Source organism: Schistocerca serialis, chromosome 11, assembly GCF_023864345.2.
Source record: "Schistocerca serialis cubense isolate TAMUIC-IGC-003099 chromosome 11, iqSchSeri2.2, whole genome shotgun sequence".
NCBI classification, from domain to species: domain Eukaryota; kingdom Metazoa; phylum Arthropoda; class Insecta; order Orthoptera; family Acrididae; genus Schistocerca; species Schistocerca serialis.
In genome coordinates, this window is record NC_064648.1 from 101058491 (window position 1) to 101076196 (window position 17706).

General features: G+C 38.4%; 1 protein-coding gene across 1 annotated transcript in view; it reads left to right on the forward strand.

Moving 5' to 3' along the window:
- Positions 1-17706, forward strand: part of LOC126426488 (plasma membrane calcium-transporting ATPase 3-like) — a 595967-nt gene that overhangs the window by 204811 nt on the left and 373450 nt on the right. The window contains exon 7 of the mRNA XM_050088398.1: positions 16059-16217. Within this exon, the coding sequence (XP_049944355.1) occupies positions 16059-16217 (159 nt within the window). The remainder of the gene's footprint in view (positions 1-16058; positions 16218-17706) is intronic.

The window sequence follows — 17706 nt, forward strand, 5'->3', positions numbered from 1 at the left end:
AGGCGAATTACCCTCAGACTTCAAGAAGAATACAATAATTCCAATTCCGAAGAAAGCAGGTGTTGACAGATGTGAAAATTACTGAACTATCAGTTTAATAAGTCACAGCTGCAAAATACTAACATGATTTCTTTACAGATGAATAGAAAAACTGGTAGAAGCCGACCTCAGAGAAGATCAGTTAGGATTCCGTAGAAATATTGGAACACGACTTATCTCAGAAGATAGATTAAGGAAAGGCAAACCTACATTTCTAGCATTTGTAGACTTAGAGAATGCTTTTGATAATGTTGACTGGAATACCCTCTTTCAACTTTTGAAAGTTGCAGGGATCAAATACAGGGAGCGAAAGGCTATTTACAATTTGTACAGAAACCAGATGGTGATTATAAGAGTCGAGGGAGATGAAAGGGAAGCAGTGGTTGGGAAGGGAGTGAGAAAAGTTTGTAGCCCCTCCCAGATGTTATTCAATCTGTACATTGAGCAAGCAGTGAAGGAAACAAAAGAAAAATTTGGAGTAGGAATTAAAATCCATGGAGAAGAAATAAAAACTTTGAGATTTGCCAGTGACATTGTAATTGTGTCAGAGGCAGCAAAGGACCTGGAAGAACAATTAAACGGAATGGACAGTATCTTGAAAGGTGGATATAAGATGAACATCAACAAAAGCAAAATGAGGATAATGGAATGCAGTCTAATTAAATCCGGTGATGCTAAGGGAATTAGATTAGGAAATGAGACACTTAAAGTAGTAAAGGAGTTTTGCTATATGAGGAGCTAAATAACTGAATGATGGTCGAAGTAGAGAAGATATAAAATGTAGACTGGCAATGGCAAGGAAAGCATTTCTGAAGAAGAGAAATTTGTTAACATCGAGTATAGATTTAAGTGTCACGAAGTCGTTTCTGAAAGTATGTGTACAGAGTGTAGCCATGTATGGAAGTGAAACATGGACGATAAATAGTTTGGACAAGAAGTGAATGGAATCCTTTCGAAATGTGGTGCTACAGAAGAATGCTGAAGATTAGATGGGTAGATCAAATAACTAATGAGGAGGTACTGAATAGGACTGGGGAGAAGAGGAGTTTGTGGCACAACTTGACTAGGAGAAGGGATCGGTTAGTAGGACATGTTCTGAGGCATCAGGGGATCACCGTTTTAGTATTGGAGGGTAAAAATCATAGAGGGAGACCAAGAGATGAATACACTAAGCAGATTCAAAGGATGAAGAAGCTTGCACAGGATAGAGTAGCATGGAGGGCTGCATCAAACCAGTCTCTGGACTGAAGACCACAACAACAACAACAGCAACAACAACATGTTATTAATTACAAATTAACAATTTTCAGATTTTTTCTTTTACTTGTATGATGAAACCTTACTTCTAGCCAAATTCCATCATTTCAGGTTAATGGGAAATACCCTACAGGTTCTGATGAGTGGATTTGCAAGTTTCAAAATATGTGATGTAAATTGTCAAATCTCGTGACTGAATTAACACAGAACCTTAAATGTTTTGCATCCCCAAGAGTTGACCCTCCTCCATGGCCAGTGCCCTTAATGCAGACAGCTGGTGGAAGGACCATGTGGATGAATAAAGGTGACCAAGGTATCTTTCTGTTCTAACAGAATTTCACAGAATCTTCCCACCCACAGCCCTCCTTCTCCACCAAGTATAGTCCAGGTTTTAATTTTGTGGTTGAAACAGCCACAATTTCATGTGAATGATGCTGCATCATTGTAAACTGCTTACTCAGATCATGTTTATACCAGTGGGTGATTTCCTATTGCCCCAACAATTATGTGACCTCTGTCAAACTTATTTCCTGATCAATCTGAATTTGGTCAGTGTCTTTGTGTGCACCATAAAAAAAAGATGATGCCAGAACTGCCATTGCTGCAAAACTTAAACAGATCAAGGAGCATCAGTATTTGGTTATCTAAAGACCTCAGGAAATTATACGAGTTGCCAGACTCTCAGCTGTTCTTCCACTTCAATAACATGGAGATTTTCCATGGCTGGTTGCCAGACTCTCAGCTGTTCTTCCACTTCAATAACATGGAGATTTTCCATGGCTGGTTGCAAAGAAATTCCACTCAGCAGAGATACCAAGTCCTTGTCATGCATGCATAGATGGATAAAATTCTTGTACTGAACAGCAGATCTATCACTAAAGTAGTGAATGTGATCCATTTTTCCTATTATTACACTCAAATGTTCACTCGGCCTCATAGTGAATCCATGAGCTGTAATGGTATCATGATGAAGGCAGTCACTAATAATACAGATGCAGATGCTCTATAGCTCATGACTGCCAAAGTAAACCACAAAATGATGTAATGTGGCTTGGCTGTTTTCCTGATGAAGCCCTTGAACAGCATCTTGAATGACAAATGAATAGTTTTCATCATAATCCACCAAAATTATCATGTTACAATCTGCAAGATTTCCTTCAGGTACCTCCGATATGAACTATGGTGTTTTGAAATGAAATGGTGGCTTTTCATACCACAAACTTTAGAACTAGTTTGACCATAAATTCTTCTACAGTTGCATGACATGTCTTTAAAGTATTCCTGTCAAAATATGAACACACTGTTTGTATTCTATATTTCTTCTGGGCCATATTCTTTGAAAAAATCTGCCAAATAAGCTATCAGCTCAGGTTTTCGAGGGCATTGTGCACAGCATTACAGCATGCAGTCTTCACTGCCAAATTGCATACATTTCTTTCAAGTTACAAAGTGGAAGGTATGTCTGCTTATGAATTTTCTCACCATCCATGCTTACATCTATGTAATAATTTTTGCTTGGGTGCAACCGAGAAAACTAATCATCTTTGAAAAACCTAGTGGCTTCATGTTTGATCTTACCTGTGATTCTCTTTCCCAGCCATCTTGCAGGTACTACCAAGATGTCAACTTCAATCTTTTGTTTCCTTGCCTGGTTCACCATTCTCAAAGAAACATAATTATTCTTTTGCTATTTGTTCTCTACTCCAGCAGGTCATAATTTTAACTCTGTTTGAATTTTGTGAATGAAGCACTTCACTTTTAGTTCATTAAGTAAAATGCCCACATCTCTATATTCCTGGCAGTGCTTCACCATTTGTGTTTCTACAACATCAGTGGAAGTCATGTCAGCAGTTGCTGCTATAGCCTTGGTAATGGGACATTCTGGTTTCTGAACTTTCTGTTTCATGTGACCTACATCTACATCTATACTGTGCAAAGCACTGCGAAGTGCATGGCAAAAAGTATCTCTTTCAATTGTACCAGTTATTAGGGCATTTTCCCATTCCATTCACACACAAAGTACGGAAAGAATGATTGTTTAAATACTTCTGTTGTTGCTGTAATTACTCACATCCTGTTCACAAGATCCAAAACTTGGTCATTAGACTTTCTCAAGATATTTTCTGTCTATCTTCAAGAGAATGTCAGTTTAGTTCTTTCAGCGTCTCTGTGACATTCTCCCACAGGTCAAATGAACTTCTAACGATCTGTGCTGCCCTTCTCTGTATATATACAGTATCCTCTGATAGTCGCATCTGATATGGTGTCCAGTTGACCAATATTTTAGGATGGGTTGCACATGTGATCTGTAAGCAATCTGATTTGTAGACTTACTGCATGTCTCTAGTATTCCGCCAGTAAACTGAAGACTGTTACCTGCTTTACCCACAACTGATCTTATGTGGTCATTCCATTTCATGTCCCTACTGACTGTTACATCCAGGTATTTGTATGAGTTTACCAAATCAAACTATGACCCACTGATATTTTATTCATAGGATACTATTCTTTTTTTTCCATTTTGTGAAGTGCACAGTTTTACATTTCTGAATATTTAAAGCAAGTTGCCAATCTTTGCACCATTTTGAAGTCTTATCAAGGTCTGACTGGATATTCATGCAGCTTCATTCAGAGTGTACTGGATAATCTGCAAAAAGTGTGAATTAATGTTAATATTGTCTACAAGATCATTAATACACAACATGAACACCAAGGGACCCAATACACTTCCCTGGGGCCACCTGAAGTTACTTCTGCATCTGTAGATGACTCTCTGTCCAAGATAATGTGCTGCGTGACACCATTCAACAGACACAAATTTCACATCATACCCCAGACACTTGTCCTTTTGATAATAAGCACAGGTCTGAGTCAGATGCTTTTCATAAATTGAGAAATACTGCATGTACTTGGCTGCCTTGTTCCATAGGTATCAAGATGCCATGTGTCAAAGGTTCGACTTGGGTTTCTCATGAGCTATGCTTTCAAAACCTATTCTGGTTGACATGGTACACAACATTCCGTTTGAGATACCTTATTATGTTTAAGCTCAGACTATGTCACCATCTGGTGAGTAAGATGTATGAGACAGGTGAAATACCTTCAGACTTCAAGAAGAATATAATAATTCCAATCCCAAAAAAAGCAGGTGTTGACAGATGTGAAAATTACCAAACTATCAGTTTAATAAGTCACAGCTGCAAAATACTAACGTAAATCTTTACACACAAATGGAAAACTGGTAGAAGCTGACCTCGGGGAAGATCAGTTTCGATTCTGTAGTAATGTTGGAACACAGGAGGCAATACTGACCCTACGACTTATCTTAGAAAATAGATTAAGGAAAGGCAAACGTAGTTTCTACCATTTGTAGACTTAGAGAAAGCTTTTGACAATGTTGACTGGAATACCCTCTTTCAACTTTTGAAAGTTGCAGGGATCAAATACAGGGAGCGAAAGGCTATTTACAATTTGTACAGAAACCAGATGGTGATTATAAGAGTCGAGGGAGATGAAAGGGAAGCAGTGGTTGGGAAGGGAGTGAGAAAAGTTTGTAGCCCCTCCCAGATGTTATTCAATCTGTACATTGAGCAAGCAGTGAAGGAAACAAAAGAAAAATTTGGAGTAGGAATTAAAATCCATGGAGAAGAAATAAAAACTTTGAGATTTGCCAGTGACATTGTAATTGTGTCAGAGGCAGCAAAGGACCTGGAAGAACAATTAAACGGAATGGACAGTATCTTGAAAGGTGGATATAAGATGAACATCAACAAAAGCAAAATGAGGATAATGGAATGCAGTCTAATTAAATCCGGTGATGCTAAGGGAATTAGATTAGGAAATGAGACACTTAAAGTAGTAAAGGAGTTTTGCTATATGGGGAGCTAAATAACTGAATGATGGTCGAAGTAGAGAAGATATAAAATGTAGACTGGCAATGGCAAGGAAAGCATTTCTGAAGAAGAGAAATTTGTTAACATCGAGTATAGATTTAAGTGTCACGAAGTCGTTTCTGAAAGTATGTGTACAGAGTGTAGCCATGTATGGAAGTGAAACATGGACAATAAATAGTTTCGAAATGTGGTGCTACAGAAGAATGCTGAAGATTAGATGGGTAGATCACATAATTAATGAGGAGGTGTTGAATAGAATTGGGGAGAAGAGGAGTTTGTGGCACAACTTGACAAGAAGAAGGGACCGGTTGGTAGGACATGTTCTGAGGCATCAAGGGATCACAAATTTAGCATTGGAGGGCAGCGTAGAGGGTAAAAATCATAGAGGGAGACCAAGAGATGAATACACTAAGCAGATTCAGAAGGATGTAGGCTGCAGTAGGTACTGGGAGATGAAGAAGCTTGCACAGGATAGAGTAGCATGGAGAGCTGCATCAAACCAGTCTCAGGACTGAAGAACACAACAACAATAACATGTTATAAGGTTGTCAAACAAATGGATGTCAAGAATATTGGGTGGTGGTTTTGTGGATCACTTCTGCTACCCTTCTTGCAGACCGGTGTGACCTGCACTTTCATCCAACTACTAGGCACAGGTTTTTGCTTGAGTGAACTGTGATAGATATAGTTAACAGACAGGCAATTTAGACACAAATTCACAAATTAGGTACAGAATATAACAGGGATTTCATCAGGCTGTGTGACTGTACAGGTCTAACAAGTATAACTGTTTGTTAATGCCTCTGACACTAATCTTTATTTCACTCATCTTTTCAGTGATATGAGGATTAAATTTGGAAACTAATGTTGAGCTTTCCTTTGTAAGGGAACAGTCTCTGTAAGTCCATCTCTACACAGATGTTTACAAGACTTCAGCTATTCAATATAAAATATTGAATCAAAACACATTCAGCCATCTAAAATTTCCAGCTGTTATTTCATGTATGCAACTATTTTCAGTGCTACATTGTGCCATCTTCAGGCACCTGAGGAACATGTAGGAAGATTCTACCTCTGGTCCAGGTAAAACAGGGACAAGCATTCAGTGACTGGTATCTGCAGATTTCTTCTTAACACAGTGATCCCTTTGAGCATTAAACTTCCTGGCAGATTAAAACTGTGTGCCCGACTGAGACTCGAACTCGGGACCTTTGCCTTTCGCGGGCAAGCGCTCTACCATCTGAGCTACCAAAGCACGACTCACGCCCGGTACCCACAGCTTTACTTCTGCCAGTATCTTGTCTCCTACCTTCCAAACTTTACAGAAACTCTCCTGCGAAGCAGAACTAACACTCCTGAAAGAAAGGATATTGTGGAGACATGGCTTAGCCACAGCCTAGGGGATGTTTCCAGAATGAGATTTTCACTCTGCAGTGGAGTGTACGCTGATATGAAACTTCCTGGCAGATTAAAACTGTGTGCCTGACCGAGACTCGAACTCGGGACCTTTGCCTTTCGCGGGCAAGTGCTCTACTATCTGAGCTACCGAAGCGCGACTCACGCCCAGTACCCACAGCTTTACTTCTCCCAGTATCTTGTCTCCTACCTTCCAAACTTTACAGAAGCTCTCCTGTGAAGGAGACAAGATACTGGCAGAAGTAAAGCTGTGGGTACCGGGCATGAGTCGTGCTTCGGTAGCTCAGATAGTAGAGCGCTTTCCCGCGAAAGGCAAAGGTCCCGAGTTCGAGTCTCGGCCGGGCACACAGTTTTAATCTGCCAGGAAGTTTCATATCAGCATACACTCCGCTACAGAGTGATAATCTCGTTCTGGAAACATCCCCTAGGCTGTGGCTAAGCCATGTCTCCACAATATCCTTTCTTTCAGGAGTGCTAGTTCTGCTTGGTTTGCAGGAGAGCTTCCGTAAAGTTTGGAAGGTAGGAGACAAGATACTGGCAGGAGTAAAGCTGTGGGTACCGGGCGTGAGTCGTGCTTCGGTAGCTCAGATGGTAGAGCACTTGCCTGCGAAAGGCAAAGGTCCTGAGTTCGAGACTCGGTCAGGCACACAGTTTTAATCTGCCAGGAAGTTTCATATCAGCGCACACTCCGCTGCAGAGTGAAAATCTCATTCCTTTGAGCATTACTTTATTGAAAAGCAGAGTTAAGAATTTATGCTTCTGCTTTGCTACACTCAGTTTAATTTCCTGTCTTGTTGTTGTGTGACTGTACGCTTAACGTTGGTGCCACCAACAGCTTTTATATAGAACCAGAATTTCTTTGGAAAATCCAGGATGGAATGTAACAATATTGTGAAAAGGGAAGTTGGTACTCACCATGTAGCTGATATGCTGAGTCACAGATAGGCACAACAAAAAGACTGTCACAAATATAGCTTTTGGCCAGTAAGGCCTTCATCAAAATTAGTTAACACAAACGCACATACACATTCACACAAACGCAACTCACTCACTCATGACTGCAGTCTCAGGCAGCTGAGGCAACTGTGGCCTCCGTTGCCTGAGACTGCAGTAGTGTGGTCGAGTTGCTTTTGTGTGTGTGTGTGTGTGTGTGTGTGTGTGTGTGTGTGTGTGTGTGTGTGTGTGTGTGTCATCTAATTCCAACAAAGGCCTTACTGGCTGAAAGCTCTATCTGTGACAGTCTTTTTGTTGTGCCGATCTGTGACTCAGCATCTCTGCTATATGTTGAGTAGCAACTTTCCTTTTCACAATATTGTCAGAATTTGTTTGGGTTTTATAAAAGATCTTTCAACAATATTCAGCTCTGGCAGTCACTGAACACTTTGCACATTGCTCTCTTGACTGCCAAACATGTTTCATTCAGCATCTCTCTGTCTATAGCACAATGCTTTGTTTTATACCTATTGAATCCATTTTGCTAGTTCACTGAAACTTTAAATGTGAATCTCAAAGAGACGCTAGTGTAGTATTCCTTTTGTAGCATACATCACCTCCATTCATATAATTGGCAGACATTGATTCTAGCTCATCCTGAGGCTGTAGATGCTTATGAGCAAAATCCTAAGTTCATCTAACTCATAGCTTCTGGCAAAGCATGAAAACTTTGTTAGTTAACAGTCTCAACATTGCAACATCAGAAATGTCAGAGGGATGTGAACCATTCTTAACTTTATATTTGTTTTTCCCAAATGGATTACAGCAGGTACACTACTGGCCATTAAAATTGCTACACCACGAAGATGACGTGCTACAGACATGAAATTTAACCAACAGGAAGAAGATGCTGTGATATGCAAATGATTAGCTTTTCAGAGCATTCACACAAGGTTGGCACTGGTGGTGACACCTAAAACGTGCTAACATGAGGAAAGTTTCCAACTGATTTCTCATACACAAGCAGCAGTTGACCGGCGTTGCCTGGTGAAATGTTGTTGTGATGCCTAGTGTAAGGGGGAGAAATGCATACCACCACGTTTCCGACTTTGAAAAAGGTCAGATTGTAGCCTATCGCAATTTTGGTTTATCGTATCGCGACATCGCTGCTCGCGTTGGTCGAGATCCAATGACTGTTAGCAGAATATGGAATCAGTGGGTTCAGGAGGGTAATACAGAACGCCGTGCTGGATCCCAATATAGCAGTCAATATGACAGGCATCTTATCTGCATGGCTGTAATGGATCGTGCAGCCACATCTCGATCCCTAAATCAACAGGTGGGGACGTTTGCAAGACAGCAATCATCTGCATGAACAGTTCAATGATGTTTGCTGCAGCATGGACTATCAGCTCGGAGACCATGGCTGCAGTTACCCTTGATGCTGCATCACAGACAGGAGCACCTGCAATGGTGTACTCAACGATGAACCTGGTTGCATGAATGGCAAAATGTCATTTTTTCAGATGAATCCATATTCTGTTTACAGCATCATGATGGTCACATCCGTGTTTGGCAACATCGCGGTGAACGCATATTGGAAGTGTGTATTTGCCATCACCATACTGGCATATCACCCGGTGTGATGGTATGGGGTGCAATTGGTTACGCGTCTAGGTCACCTCTTTTTCACATTGACGGCACTTTCAACAGTGGATATTACATTTCAGACGTGTTACTACCCGTGGCTCCACCCTTCATTTGATCCCTGCAAATCCCTACATTTCAGCAGGATAATGCACGACCACATGTTGCAGGTCCTGTACGAGCCTTTCTGGATACAGAAAATGTTCGACTGCTGCCCTGGCCAGCCCATTCTCCAGATCTCTCACCAATTGAAAACGTCTGGTCAATGGTGGCCGAGCAACTGGCTCGTCACACTATGCCAGTCACTACTCTTGATGAACTGTGGTATCGTGTTGAAGCTGCATGGGGAGCTGTACCTGTACACACCATCCAAGCTCTGTTTTGACTCAATGCCCAGGCGCATCTAGGCCGTTATTAGGCCAGAGGTGGTTGTTCTGGGTACTGATTTCTCAGGACCTATGCACCCAAATTGCATGAAAATTTAATCACATGTCAGTTCTAGTATAATATATTTGTCCAATGAATACCCATTTATCATCTGCATTTCTTCTTGGTGTAGCAGTTTTAATGGCCAGTAGTGTATTTTGCAGAAACTGAATTTCTGTCATCAGTGGGGCGTTACAGTATGAACAAATTTGGCCATTTTCTGTAAAGTCAAGGTCCAATCTAAGTTTTAAAATCACTTAAGAGCAAGGTAATAATAAAATCAACACCAGAGAGGAACTGGCAATTCAAAGAAATATGTATAACTTTAACACATAAATAACTTGTCTAGGAAACTGCTGTCTGTGTGCTATGGTCTAATATTATTAAAGTCTACAACAAGCAAAATAATAGTATTGCAGGCATATTATGCAAAGTTCCACTAACTGCTTTGATGTGGGATCATTTTCTGCAGAGACTCAGCACACAGCATAAAGGTTTTTAGAAAGCAATAAAGAGCTCTATGAATGATCTGGCCTTAAAAAGAACTACAGTGTATCACAGGAGCATAATTAACATTGGAGTAATACTACACAATAAGATACCGGGGGAAATAAATACCACTATGTATCCAAAATTTAAAAGTGAACCAGAGGCATTTATAGTAAAGCACTGTTTCTATTCCATAAAAGTACTTCTGAATATATAACAAAAAAGTTACTTAAAAGTTAAATTGTAAGATTATGTACCTAATTGTAATTTGCTACTATGTGCTAAGATTACATATTACGTCAGTTTCTCTTTGGCCTGTTCAATATCAATTGTACAACTTCTGCTGTATAATATTACTGGATCAATAAAAAGTCAATCAATCAATTAATCAGTCAACGATGGGATACAAAAGTTTTAACACTGTTTAATAGTGTTTCCAATAACATCTTAAATAGTGGTACAAAAAATTCCAGTGATTAATTTACAAAATCTTCCAGGGATCAATTGATCTACAAGTAGACATGGTTGTATAATTGAACTATGTACCTTCTAAAGCTTTAAGAATACAGCAAGATTAAAACAATGTTCTAACTCTGTATTTCATCATGTTCAACAATGTTTTCTAGTATTATGTTATAAATAATATTGTATAAAATTTATTCAGGGATGAATCTACAAAAACTTTTGAGGTAATTTTATTCGTAAGTAGGCATGGATTTCCATTTGTTTTAGTGCTGCTTATTGCTTGGAAGTTGTTTTGCACATAATTACATTTGTATATTCACTGATATAAAAGCAGTTTTCATTGATTTGACATACTGTTTACTCATTGTTACATTTGAACATATACAGTGTGTATGAGAAGCAGTAACTTTAAGTGATGTTTCTTGACAATAAGCAGTAATGGGTCAAAAATTAAACTGTACAGCTTCTGAAGTTTAAAAAACTCTCTTTCTAGATAAAACAATGTGAAAAAGATTAAAGATCATATAACTGAGATATGCTACTGCAAAATTATCCTAAATTTGGCACACAAAATGTTTTCATCAAATTTGCAAATGTGTGTACAGTATTACCCAAAAATAAGATGCCACTGCATATAAACTATGCCCCCAAATTTCAAGGAATAAATGAAAAAGAAAAAAGATTTTTTGCAAAAATAAGCTGCACACTGATTGCAAAGAGAAAATTACCAAAAAATTATTTTTATTTACATGTGAGGTGTAGGTATGTTCTGTAAACATTTGTTGTAACATTTGATACAACATGTTGGCAACGTATTTTTTCTTAAGTATCTCTATCGGGGCCAGTATTCACTTCATCACTAACACTCATATCACTTTTTTCATTCTCTTTGCACAGTACATCATCTTTACTGTCATCCAGCACATTTGCTATGTAGCATTTCTTGAATCCTTTGATAATGAACTCTTATTATATTGAGGACCATGAAGGAAGAATCCACTCACACAAAAGGTTGACTGGTGGCTTGTTAGTCCTACCAGACAGTGTGAGAATGTGGTCTTCTTCCAGGAGCCAGTCTGAACACATTTTTTCAGAGGTTGTCCTTCGATGGTTTGTTTATGACCACATCTAATTTTTAATACCTGTAGTTTTGAAGCAATTCCTCCACAACAGGATCCGTCTTTTGTGCTGCAAGTTTATCTTTTACTTCAGCAGTTAGATGTACCTTAAAAGCATCCCAAACTATCACAGCTCTCTTATCAAGCAGTGCCCCAGGTCTGCAACTTCAACCTGTACACAACCAGTCAACCATCAGTTGTGCTGTCATCCACTCTTTTCTTGTCAGTGAATCACTAAGCTCATAGGAAAGTTTTCTTTTGGCATAGCTTTTCTGTTCAGAATGACATAAGGTGATAACTTTTTCCCATCAGCTGTAACAGCTAACATCACAGTTAATCCATTTTTTTCATTCTCAGTTCCTCTTAATGAGATACTTTTTGCCCCTTTCATATCTACTGTCATATTGCTTGGCATGTCAGAAAATACTGACATCTTTTCATCATTGCCAGTCTGATGAAAAAGGTAGGACTGGCACTTTAGCAGCAGGATGACATAATGCTGGAAGCTGACCAGCTTCTCCTTAAAATCTGCTGGCATTCTCTATGCTGATGTAGTACTTAGTTGGAGAGCAAGACTATATCTCCACATAAATCAATGACACCTAGCAATACACACACAAAATTCTAGTTGTCACATGTGTAAGACTTTTGCAATTTCTGAGATCTTTAGTTGAATAGTTTCTCATTTGATATATACATCCCATATTTTCTCTTATTTTGCACATAGGAAAGAAACTTAGCTTCAAGTTCCAGATACATGGCACATTTCAGTCCCTTGAATAATTTTCTCCTTGAGACTGCCTTCTTCCATTTTTCTTCTGAAGCAGCCCAATTCCTTGGCTTGATGATGCTTTGCACTCCAAATGGTCATTCATATCATCATAAATCAGGCTCTCTTGCCGGTATCCAACTGAAACAGCATTATAAGCTATCAAAACAGTACTGGTAGACCTATACAATGTTAACACCAATATAACTCTGGTAAAAGTTTGCATTGTTGTGTAATGAAATGCCTTGTCACCAGTTTTAGCTATGGGTGCTAGTTGTAGTGTTGCATGTGAGCTTAATTTTTCTACAGCAGTTGTTTGCAAAAAGACAATGTAGCAGATATAAGCTGCACTCTAACTTTTCAAGGATGTAATTTGGATAAAAAGTGTGACACTTCTAGCCAGTATGGTGTTCTGATAGAGGAGGGCGCAGGCTATTGTACAAATGCACAAGGAGTCAGTGTGTTATTCATCAAGTCTCGGCTGAATTTGTCTGTATAATTATCGTTTATGGTTGGTTAAAGATCTGCTTTCCAAGTTGTACAATGAATTTTATGGCGTTTTTGAAAAAGTACAGCTGTCACCAGGGGTACTTAAAAGTTTAATCAGTAATATATTCCTGTGCTGAAAAATAATGACTACAAATTTTTTATATGAGAACTTAAAAATTTTCGAATAAAACAAACTTTGTTAATGTTCTACATCTTTTTTCCTCAGGTCTGCATATTTATTTCTCAACATAGCCACCCTGGTGGTGATCACATTTCTCACAACGAGAGGCTGATTTGTTGAGACCATCACTGTAGAATGTTTGACTTTGTTTATAGAGCCACAACCTCACCTCTGCTTGCACCACTTCATCACTATTAAAGTGAAGCCATCGAAGGTTTTCTTCAAGTTTTGTAAATAGATATAAGTTGGGTGGGACAACGTCAGGACTATATGGAGGATGATCGATGACAGTGAACTCAAGGTGTTTGATTGTTGCATATGTCACAGTGCTTGTGTGTAGTCTGGCATTGCCATAATGAAGTAGAGGGTGCTTTATATGTGGACAAACTCTTTGAATCTCATACTCTATTACAGCACACTGTTTCTCACACACTGACGTAGTTACATTACATGGCATCAGGTTACACGGTGCAACTCGGAGGCCTCTAGCGACAGACAGCTGCAAATAGTAGACATAAAGAATAAAGATTTAGAATGTTAATAACATTTTTGTTATTTGAAGAGCTTTAAGAGTTTTCACATAAAAAATATGGAGACATAAATTTTCAGCACACCATCATATATACCCATTCAAGACATGGTGGAACTTTCCCACAAAGTTCCATTCAGTTTGGTCAATTAGGAACCCATGGTCCACTTGACCTGGAATGATCAAACATTGTAATTATCTAAAGCTAGTAACTGCGTTTTGAAGAGAAAAATTATGTTGAATTCATCTCTTTTAGAACTATAATACTAGAAGAAGAAATTACTGCCATTCCATCTGAAAAAGGAAAAGTGTAATTAATACAGCTTCAAAAAGACACATATACTGTTTAGTGAGGGCTATCTCATAGTTTGTCAGAGTGAAAATGGAATTATGATGTCATAAATGGTTCTGGAAATATTAAGGGTGAACAGCTTAGTCTAATCACCCAGTGTTATGGCCTCCAATGTCACAATAAATAGTGAGCTCTTAGAAAGAATAATAAAAGAATGGGAATGATCTGGACTACACACTGTAGTTGTTTCTTGTGACATAGGGGTCAAAAATTTGAATTGTGGAAGCAGTCTGGTCTGTTCACAAATAAAACGTATTTCTCAAACCCTACAGATCCTAAAAGAATAGTACTACTATTCTGTTGTGTAGCCATTCTTGAAATTACTTAATAATACTTACTACATAATGAAGTAAACATGAGACCTCTGGTTCATCAAAAGGGCTATCTTTCAATTTTGTTTGAAATTTCACGTACATAACGGAATATTAACCAGGGTCCATGGTTGATGATACAAACGCACACTTGTGTGGTGGCGCTCAACCCAGAGGTATGCCAGTTCGAATTCTGATGGTGGAGAAAATTTTCACTGCCGGTATTTGGCTGGCATAAAGTTCCTGATCATCAGACATTGTGCCAGTGCCCTGGTTTAAATGCCAAACTTCTTCGCTGTGTCTCATAAAGTGAGGTTATGCGACACTGTTGATGATGATCCATCTGACTGGTTTCAGTCGATTACAGTCATCTTCAGAGCAATCTCTCAAATACAAATAATGTTACAACTTGGAGGTACACAGAAACAATGTAAGTTAAGAATTAAGGCCAATAAAATAAAACAAAAGGTGGTAAGTGGAGGCAGCAAGTGGAGCACGTACTGTATGTGTAGAGACGCAGTAGGTTGCTGAAAGCATGAATAAATAAAATGACATTAAAAACCATTTACTAAAGATATAATATTGCTTTCAGTCTCATTTTATGCTTGGGCTACATGATCCATATAGTGTATATGCTGTCTCAAATTATCCTTATTTCCATTAGTGATCATTTTGGCCATTGTATATATTTTCAGTGGTCAAGTTCCAGGCCAATTACTTTTTAATCTGCATACATTGGATTGTTTACTGACATTCTCATATCCATTATGGGCAGTGGTGTCTTCTTGTCACCATTAGAATGCTGGCATGACATCTGGATTACCACAGATGCGTGCTGGACGTGTGACTCTTTTGTTCATCGATTCCTGGTGGCTCATTGAATGTATACAACTGATTGCATCTGTTTTTCAACACATAAGTGCTTCACTGAAATGTCATCTCTATAGTGACTGACAGTGTCTGCTTGTTGCCATTTTGCCATTACATCTTTGGTTCATCATGTGCTTCCCAGGGACATACCATGTCAATGCTCATTATGCCATCTCTGTGACAACCAGTGGCAGCAATTTTAATCATCTTTGCTGTGACAGTGTTCCTACAGTTTGTTTTGTACTTTAACATACTGACCACAGAGGGCAGCTTTTGTTCCCATAGCTGCTTATAATTGGATTCTGTACCTACTTTTTATTATTGGTTTACGGATTAACTACCGCTCATAGTAGTTAATGCTGTTGTAATTAAATGTATTATTTCTATGTTTTGATACTCAGATTTATGCTTCTAATATTTTTGATACTTTTTGTCTTAGGCTTCTCCTCACTGGCTCCTAATAATTTCATGTGGCATGCATTGGGCAGAGTTCCTCATATGTAACCATTGTGTGCTCACACTATTCTGCTGTCAACATTTGTGTCTTGGCACATATGGGCACTCTGCCCACCATGTCTGCTCACCATCCTAGGATATAAACCTTTTCATTAATTTTGTTTGATTTTAGTGGTCTTAGTTTTTAATTTACATTATTTTTGTGTACCTCTAAGTTGTAATGTTACTGGTACCGTATTTCAGAGAATGGTGTGAAGGTGATCATAATTGATTGAAACCATTTACCATTTTAATAAATAATTTTTTTGATCATGACTGTTTTAAAAATAATATTATACTGTTTTCTAAAATTATTAGTCTGTAATTATGTTTCTTATAAAAAAAGACCAAAATTGTTGTTTTGTTTCTCCGTATGCAGAAGCCGGTAAAGATGTTCCATCAGCATCAGTTTCAACAATGGGCAGGTTCCGAGGTTACACTGGCTCTCAAGAAGAAGGACGTCCATTGACGTCGAAGAAACAGAAGTCTGTACTGCAGGCCAAACTGACAAGACTTGCTGTACAGATAGGATATGCAGGTGAGGCTTCATGGTAAATCTGCTCTCTTAATGGCAAGCAAATGAACCTAGATATGCAGAAAATTGTCTGAGCCTATAAATTTACCTACTGTGGCTGCAAAGTTTCTTTCAGTCAGAAAATTAGAATTCAGAATACAGTGAAGCCACATTTTGGAACTGTCAGATAGTTTTACCGAGTAGTGCACATCACGGATGGGAATTAACCTGTACACTAGGTCCTCCCACATAAGATTATGTGATCTTCCAACCTGGATCTACGACATAAAAGGGATATTCCTCATAAACTGAAAAAAAACGTGCACACCCCTGCACATCTGTGAATACATATGGGCTTAGATTTGAGGGCAGCAGGGAAAGGTAACTAAACTGTGAAATTTACAACAGAATAGTAACCAAAATAAATGCTGTCTATGTAAAACTCTATATCTGTGAAATAGGATGTATTGTTCAGCAGTAAAAGGAGTCGTAGTAGTAGTAGTAGTAGTAGTAGTAGTAGTAGTAGCTTCATTCATCCATAGATCTCTTTTTACAAGGCTATAGGACATGTCATAGTATTTACAAGTTTAGATCCATTTAAAATAGGCTAATTCACATATGCATATATTTACAGACTTCTAGTTAGAGACTATCATTAGATTTACTCCTGGTATACTTTTCTTTACAAATAACGTATTAAGTAATGTAATGCCACACTGTTCACTCATATCTCACTATCAGTCACTGCACACACATTGTTTCATAACACTTCACTCACCACACACACACACACACACACACACTGGTGATCTCTGGGCCATATGCCATTTTCTGTACTGCAACTTCCCATTTGCTATTCTGAAAAAACTGAGTCAGCATCCCTCCATAATGAGTGAGATGTTGAGCTCAGAAAGAGGAAGAGGTGTTAGTATTGTGTTATCCATAGCTTGGTGGTAAATATTTCTAGAAAGGAAAAAAAAGAAGCAAAAAAAAGTGAAGGTGTTATGTGGAATGTCGGATGTTTTATTATCATTATTATTATTTTTCTTCTTTCCTGTCTCAGACGTTATGTCTGGTTAAAAATGGAAAGTGACGCAGACCTTGATCAAGCGTGACTTCCTTTTAACTGTGTGGTATATGTTACATTCCATTTAGGAGCTTTCAGGTAATTGAACATGTATCGATAATTACAGATTTCTGTAGTTGTATATATATGTTTGGATGTAGCTGTATTGTGTTGATGTACTGGTGGATGTTGTGTGGTATGACTCCTGTAGTTGATAGTATAATTGGTATGATGTCAGCTTTATCCTGATTCCACATGGCCAGTTGGATGTATTTTTCAATTTTTTCTCCTGTTTTCTTCTGTATATTTGTTGTATTGGGTATGGATATTTCGATTAGTTGTGTTAATTTCTTCTTTTTATTGGTGAGTATGATGTCAGGTATGTTATGTGGTGTTGTTTTATCTGTTATAATGGTTCTGTTCCAGTATAATTTGTATTCATCATTC